Source organism: Danio rerio, chromosome 6, assembly GCF_052040795.2.
Source record: "Danio rerio strain M-AB ecotype USA chromosome 6, GRCz13ab, whole genome shotgun sequence".
Taxonomy (NCBI): Eukaryota; Metazoa; Chordata; class Actinopteri; order Cypriniformes; family Danionidae; genus Danio; species Danio rerio.
The window spans coordinates 7,841,269-7,849,582 of record NC_141026.1 but is presented as its reverse complement, the minus strand read 5'-3'; the positions used below and the strand labels follow the sequence as shown (position 1 = coordinate 7,849,582).

At 41.0% G+C, this 8,314-nt stretch overlaps 1 protein-coding gene and 1 long non-coding RNA gene across 2 annotated transcripts; one reads left to right on the top strand and one right to left on the bottom strand.

Moving 5' to 3' along the window:
- Positions 1-1,132: 1,132 nt before the first annotated feature.
- On the top strand, positions 1,133-4,274 carry tuba8l4 (tubulin, alpha 8 like 4). The gene is given in 4 exon segments (NM_200185.1): positions 1,133-1,191; positions 2,513-2,735; positions 2,872-3,020; positions 3,144-4,274. Coding segments are annotated over 4 exon segments (1,353 nt in total). The 5' UTR covers positions 1,133-1,188; the 3' UTR covers positions 4,122-4,274.
- Positions 3,916-7,750, bottom strand: LOC147843352 (uncharacterized). Its single transcript, XR_015493209.1, has 2 exons — positions 5,227-7,750; positions 3,916-5,027 (listed from the first exon to the last, which is right to left on the bottom strand). It is a non-coding gene; the product is annotated as an uncharacterized LOC147843352 (long non-coding RNA).
- Between the last annotated feature and the right edge of the window lie 564 nt (positions 7,751-8,314).

Genomic DNA, 8,314 nt, shown 5'->3' with positions numbered 1-8,314 from the left:
TGGTGACGCAGTGGCGCAGTAGGCAGTGCTGTTGCCTTACAGCAAGAAGGTCGCTGGTTTGAGCCTCGGCTGGGTCAGTTGGCGTTTCAGTGTGGAGTTGTGCATGTTCTCCCCACATTCGCGTGGGTTTTTCTCCGGGTGCTCCGGTTTCCCCCACAGTCCAAAGATATGTGGTACAGGTGAATTGGATAGGCTAAATTGTCCGTAGTGTATGAGTGTGTATGGATGTTTCCCAGAGATGGGTTACAGCTGAAAGGGTATTTTAATTCTAGCCGAAATAAAACAAATAAGACTTTCTCCAGAAGAGAAAATATTATCAGACATACTGTGAAAATTTCCTTGCTGTTAAACATAATTTGGGAAAAATTAAAAAAGAAAAAAAATTCAAAGGGGGGCTAATAATTCTGACTTCAACTGTATATATTTAGCCTAGTAAAGCCTGAAATTATTCATACCCCTGGGTATATATATATATATATATATATATATATATATATATATATATATATATATATATATATATATATATATATATATCAAAGTTGTGGTGTTCTTTTTGAATCACCCTATATATAAATAATATATAGTTTTCCCCAAATGATTTCCACAGATTTTCCCCTCAGTCTACTTTTATTTTGTATTTTATATTGTGTTGTTTTTTCGTAACTTTTCTTTTAAAAGTGACATTATATTGAAGGATGAAAGAATGACATCCAGGTTGGAAAAACACGATAGTTTGGCTAAATAATAGTTTACAACTTTCATTATTTTTTAAAATCAAATTTTGACAGAATTACACAATTCAATATGAGTTGGTCAAATATAAATGCATAGCCTACTGTGCCATACAGCTTACTATAGGTGTAAAACATCTTTAAACCTCCAGCTCTGACATTTTCTTGCAGTTTAAATGTAAGAACCCCACCCCTTGACTTACTGGGCACTTTCCATCGTCTCTCGGTCCTTCTGACTGAATGGTTCGTCATTCACACGAAGTTCCGCCCAAATGTTCCCTCCTTTTTCTCGCTCGTGTCCGCCAACTGTCGCTCCCGCCAGACTGCAGCCAGAGCCCCGCCTCTCCTGCATCCGGTCGCGCGCCGCTATATAAACGTAGCCTCACCCCTTCCGCAGTAATTCTGCCTTCATTCTCCGAGCCCTTGACGTCGGTCTGAAGGAAAATCTGTCAAAATGGTGAGTCCCATTTTCAAGTAAATGCTTTATATGATTGATATCTGTGTCTTTACGAAGTTCTTTTACTGCTTTAAATCCAAGGCATCCGTGTTTGTTAATAACGAAACGCCAGATTTTATTTTATTGCCTTACATTTTAATGTACCCTTTTTGTTTAAAAAAAAATAGATATATGTGAATTCGTTAAAACCTGTGCATTTAGTGATGTTTTAAAGTGTTTTTGGCTTTGTGCTATCGCGAGACAAAAGCGCGCGAACACGCACGCGCAGCAGCAGGAGCTTTGGGAAGTCTGGCGCACTTTCTGAAGAGATGAACAACAAAGAAAAATAGGCTATAAAATCGATTTACAAGTAAATTTGATAAATGCCATCATAAGACAGATCTACTTAGCTCTAATGATGACATTAAAGTTATAAAATTTAGGTTAAATCTTCGATTTTTGTTAGATGCGTGGTTGTCTGGGTGGAGGAGCAGACACGTCAGAATTTCTAAGGCGCGGATAAAGGTCTTAAGTTAAAGCGCGATCAGATATCGCGCTTTTTTTTCCCTGTCCTCGTTCTCTTGTTAGTCTGAATAATACAGAAAGTAGGGTGGTACACGTTGGGTGGGGGAAGGGATCAGCCCAGCCCTTTGGGTCTTTCCCCAAAGGCTATGTTTTTTAATTCACACTCTGACTCACTTGGTGAATAGTGCTCGAAGATCTCAAAATAGTCCTTTTATGATCAACTCGTCCCTCATAAAGGCATCAACGATTTTAAGAGCGACCAAAATGTCTTTTACATTCACCCTGTAGTCTTCGCTTAGTCAGCATTTGAGCTTGATGAGCTCATGCTTATAAAACTACAGTAACAGCTGCAGTGTGACTAGTTGGGAACTGGTAATGGGTACTATTGATCCACATGCAGAACAATTGATCTTAAACGGGTCATCTTAGGCAATTCTGAACACTATTTTTTTATCCATGATTTTTAGTCATTTGAGGCTGACGTCCCCACTTGTTACATGTCTTGTTTGCAATGTTAAGAATGTGTTATGTCGCACTGAATACAATGTATAACGTTAGTCGCATCACTGGATTCAAACAAAGGCACCATTCAACTTCCCATATGAAAATATTAAACATCCTGGGCTGTCGTTCTGTCCCATTTCCTGTCTGGACAAAATGTCCCCGTATAAATGCGTAGGGAGAGTTTAAAATGTGCGATAGCCTTTTTTTCCTGTAATAAGACTAATTTATCTGACGCTACAGATTTGAATATTTTTTTAGCATGTCTAGCCTTTTTGAACTTGTTGATGCTAATCCTATTTTTGTGTTTCCCTAGCGTGAATGTATTTCCATGCACGTCGGCCAAGCCGGAGCCCAGATGGGCAATGCCTGCTGGGAGTTGTATTGCCTGGAGCATGGGATCCAGCCAGACGGTCAGATGCCCAGTGACAAAACTATTGGAGGAGGAGATGACTCCTTCAACACCTTCTTCAGTGAGACTGGTGCTGGAAAACATGTCCCTAGAGCGGTCTTCGTTGACCTGGAGCCTACTGTCATTGGTAACTTTTTTTTTTTTTTTTTTTTATTTTTTTTTATTTTTTCTTTTTCTTTTTTATTATTAATTGTATTTTTGTTTTTAAATGTCAACTTCGTATGATTTAATTAGAGTTATAAGAAACCACTACTTTTTTCCAGATGAGGTGCGCACAGGTACTTACCGCCAGCTGTTCCACCCTGAGCAGTTGATCACCGGTAAGGAAGATGCAGCCAATAATTATGCTCGTGGTCACTACACCATTGGCAAAGAGATCATTGATCTGGTGCTGGACAGGACTCGCAAACTGGTAGGTTTCCAGTTTTGTCACCACCTTATAGTTTGCAGAACATTAGTAATCACTAGTTAATAAAATATGTAGAGTTTGATCACAATAATTCAGATATGCATTTGATACATCTTTTGTTTGCAGGCTGATCAGTGCACTGGGCTCCAGGGCTTCCTGATCTTCCACAGTTTTGGTGGTGGCACTGGCTCTGGGTTCACCTCCCTCCTTATGGAACGGCTCTCTGTTGACTACGGAAAGAAGTCCAAGCTTGAGTTCGCCGTTTATCCTGCACCCCAAGTATCCACAGCAGTGGTGGAGCCCTACAACTCCATCCTCACCACCCACACCACCCTCGAGCACTCTGACTGTGCCTTCATGGTAGACAACGAGGCCATCTACGACATCTGCAGAAGAAATCTAGACATCGAGCGTCCCACATACACAAACCTCAACAGGCTGATCGGGCAGATCGTTTCCTCCATCACCGCCTCCCTGCGCTTCGATGGAGCCCTGAATGTAGATCTGACCGAGTTCCAAACTAACCTGGTGCCCTATCCTCGTATCCACTTCCCTTTAGCCACCTACGCCCCAGTGATCTCCGCTGAGAAAGCCTACCATGAGCAGCTCTCTGTTGCTGACATCACCAACGCTTGCTTTGAGCCAGCCAATCAGATGGTGAAGTGCGACCCCCGTCACGGCAAGTACATGGCTTGCTGTCTGCTGTACCGTGGAGATGTCGTACCCAAAGACGTCAACTCCGCCATCGCCACCATCAAGACTAAGCGTAGCATCCAGTTTGTGGACTGGTGTCCCACCGGGTTCAAGGTTGGCATCAACTACCAGCCCCCTACTGTGGTTCCCGGAGGAGACCTGGCTAAAGTGCAGAGAGCCGTGTGCATGTTGAGCAACACCACAGCCATTGCTGAAGCCTGGGCTCGTCTGGACCACAAGTTTGATCTGATGTACGCCAAGAGAGCTTTCGTTCATTGGTATGTGGGTGAAGGTATGGAGGAGGGCGAGTTCTCAGAGGCCAGAGAAGACATGGCTGCCCTGGAGAAGGATTATGAAGAGGTGGGCACAGACAGCGTCGGTGAGGAGGATGAAGAGGGAGAGGAGTATTAAGTTGATGGCTTGCTGACCCTTGCACAACCTAGCAAGACAACTCATGCCTGACTTAATATGGAAATTGTTCTGTCATGACATCACATTCCATAAAATATAATGTTCCTTTTATTGGGTCAAGCTTTTCAATAAAAAAAAATGCTAAAAAAAAGAGATTTTGTTTCTTTTTCTTTTTTTAATACTAGATTGTTTGTTCCTGAAATTAAGCAGATTGTCTAGATCAGTGTTTCTGAACCACATTCATGGAGGACCACCAGCTCTTCATTTTCCATGTTTCCTTAAACACGCCTGATTCAGATCATCAGCTCCTTTAGAAACTGAAAGACCAAAGCATGCAGTGCTGGTGGTCCTCCAGGAACATGGTAGAGAAACACTGGTGTAAATCACAGGTGTCAAACTCAGTTCTTGGAGGGCTACTGTGCACAGTTTAGATCCAACAAGTAAGCACACCTCTTCAGACTAAGTTCTTTAGGCTCGTCTGAAATGTGCAGGTAAATGTGTTGAAGCAGGGTTGGAACTAAACTGCAGGGCTGTGGCCCTCTAGGAGTTTGACATCCACCCCCCTCTGAGCTAGATAGACAAGGCAGGATGCTAGGCTTTGCAAAGTTTGACTGCTAAAGTAGCTGATGTGTTGTGTTAATATCCCTTAGCAACTGTTTTTGTCTACAGTTGCTAAGAGAAAGGGGAAGAGGGTTTTTCATGTGTGCTTAATATAGTGCATCACTAATATAAGCACTAGCTAGACTTCTAAAATGCTGATTAAATGAATATGCATGCATTTCTGCACAACTGTGAAGGGTTTATGCTAAACTACTTTAAAAACAAGGGAAGATTAATAATTACTTGATTAAAAAAACATTAATGCCTTTATTTTACAATGTGTTAAGATCTATAGTAATAACAATTCTTGGATTAAACCAGGGGTGCTCAATCCTGTTCCTGGAGATCTACCTTCCTGCAGATTTCAGTTGCTACTCATATCAAACACACCTGAACCAATTAATTAGGACCTGAACACCACTTGATAATTACAGGCAGGTGTGTTTGATATGGGTAGCAATTGAAATCTGCAGGAAGGTAGATCTCCAGGAACAGGATTGAGCACCCCTGGTTTAAACCATTCATACCATTTAAAATAAACATTTTTTAAAATGCAGATCTACCGTAGTCAGCATTTGAAGTGGATCCAAAAAGATGTTTAAAATAGTCAAGATGGGGTGTTGATCAATATATTAAAGATAACTTTTGATGAAAGTTTTTGATCCACTTCCAATGTAGACCACTGTGTTTTATTTACAAGTAAAACTATATACTACAAACTAGGGGTTTCCAAACTTTTCAGCCCGCGACCCCTAAAATAACAATGCCAGTGGCTCGCGACCCCCAATATCCTCTGAGGTGGTTATAAATACAGAAACTTTGCATGCAATGGCGCACACACACCAATAGACCAAAGTCTATTCTTTGTAATGTTTTTTTTATGTATGTTAGGGCTGTAAATGAGCCAGAAAACTTAACCTGGTGATCAATCTGCTGCATCTGAAGCTATTGCTGTGTCTTTAATATAATGTAATTACCCCAGCGATCGCAATCTAATAGAACTAGTAACTATAAGCTACTATAGTACCTATATACAGTAGTATATAGTGACTATAAATGACTTTTTTTTCCTTTTCAGTAGGTTATGGATAAAATATGGTAATTCTTATGGTTTAATAAAAATAAATAGATTTTTGGAAATCACCAGGCGACCCCCCTTCATTGTCCCACGACCCCTCGGGGGGTCTCGACCCCCACTTTGAGAACCACTGCTATAAACCAGGGGTCACCAAACTTGTTCCTGGAGGTCCGGTGTCCTGCAGATTTTAGCTCCAACCCTAATCAAACACACCTGATCAAGCTAATCAAGGTCTTACTAGATGTGTCGCAGGGGTGTCCAAACTCAGTCCTGGAAGACTTGTGTCCTGCAGATTTTAGCTTTAACTTGCCTCAACACACCTGCAAGGATGTTTCTAGAAAGAATAGTAAGAGCTTGATTTGCTAGCCCAGGTGTGTCTGATTGGGGTTGGAACTAACGTTGAAGGACACTGGCCCTCCTGGACTGAGTCTGGGCACCCCTGCTGTATGGTAAGTACCCATCCATCCATGTACCATATCTATCCTGGTAAACTTTTTCCCTCAATTAAAAATATTTGCTTGCAAAGGCAGTTTGAATATTTTAAGCACAATCTTTTATATCAAAATGTCATTAACAGTGTGTTCGCACATCAATAAAGTGAACTTTAGTGTGATTGTTCTCAATGCTGCCATGTAAACATAGGGTGGACCATGAACACTAAAAGAATGGTTCTTTATTTGCTAACAATAAAACTCAAGTTGACTTAAACATGAGTACAAAAGACTAAAGATGTCGATTGTGCACCAACAACGGCGATTTAAAAGATTCGACCACAAAAAAGTTAGAATACTCAAGCTATTTTTTTCACATCACTTACAATAATCCTTATTACAGAAAGTACAATACAAAGTGTTGAAAACTTTACACATTAGCACAGCATTGCTTTGGAAGTTCTGTTTCAAAACATCCATAATAAAAGCCTTTGTTAGCCTTGAGTCTAGAATTTTAAATAGCAATTAGATTGCTACGTGAACTAATACCAAATGTATTGTTTATTTGATCCAGTCCAATCAAACTGAACTACAAGTTTGAAAACATTAGATGATGAGAAACCTCAAACTGCTCACTATCGGCTGCCATGAAACCAAAGTACATATTTCTCAGTGTGGGCAGGCTAATCTGCTTATCCAGCCTCCTGCTTTGGATATAGTTTACAGATTAAACGCGCACTGGCGATGAATAGGGTTATGTGTTTGTGTAAAGCAGGAGAGCAGGATCTCTGCGCTGGGAACAAACACACCCAAACACTTCAACTTTCAGTGACCACACGCACAACTAAACATGAGACTCGGTTTACACAACATATACAAGGATTATACCTTGAAGAACTAGCGGAAATCCATCACTATTAGCAGGTTTTTTTCCCCCTGCATTTATTGGATGTGGATAGAAAACAGGCATGGTTGAAATTGAGGGTACAAAGTGGGCCTCTTTAAAATGGCTCCAGTTGGCACTCAGCTTATCTGGCACACACAGTCCAGTGAAGAGGCTGAAGCTGTTGAGCTGATCCCGCGCAAATGACAAGAAAACAAGCCTGAGCACTGGTTATGTGTGTCACATGACACCTTAAAGACACTAAACAAGCCCTGTTGGCCAATAACAAGCATGTGTGGATATTTGTGAGAGTTGTGCTCAAGTTTGAGTGCAGAGTTTCCACCACAATGCCAAAAGCCGCTTTGCGATTGATGTTGGGTTTTTTTTTTGTAAAATGCAAGAATGGTGGGTCTCAAAACAGGACATTCACTAGACTAGTGGGCCATAGCATGATGTAAAATTATTATTGTTAATCCAAAAATATAGATTATAAAAATGCATATTATATATTGAGGGATGTCGCCACAGAATTGTCATACGGCCTCCATTTACTCATGCTCAAGTTGTTTTAAACCTGAATGTGATTCAAAATTCTTAATGTTAAAGGTCCCATGAAATTAAATTAGATGTTAGCTTCAGTCTGTTAGCTTTAAGGATATCTAAAAGCTTATTCTGCCCCAAAACTGACAACATTTCATGCTTAGAAGCTATAAAACTGGTATAAACATTCAAAGCTTGCAGTTAATTGCCTCCCCCTAAATGGGTCAACAATTTTTTTTATTTCACGTGACCTCATGCTTTAGTTCAGGGGTGTTTAAACTCGATCCTGGAGGGCCGGTGTCCTGCAGATTTTAGCTCTAACTTGCCTCCTAGTAAGAGCTTGATTAGCTAGCCCAGGTGTGTCTGATTGGGGTTGGAACTAAACTTTGCAGGACACCTGCCCTCCAGGACCAAGCTTGGACATGCCTGCTTTAGTTTCTCATAAAATCTTGACCAATCGAATACTCTCTGGTACATGCCAAATCCAATTCCTGGAGGGCCGCAGCTCTGCACAGTTTAGTTCTAACCCTGCTTCAATACATTTACCTGCAGGTTTCAAACATAACTGAAGGACTCAATTAGGTTGATCAGGTGTGTTTAATTAAGGTTGGAACTAAACTATGCAGAGCTGCAGCCCTCCAGGAGCTGGATTTGACACCTG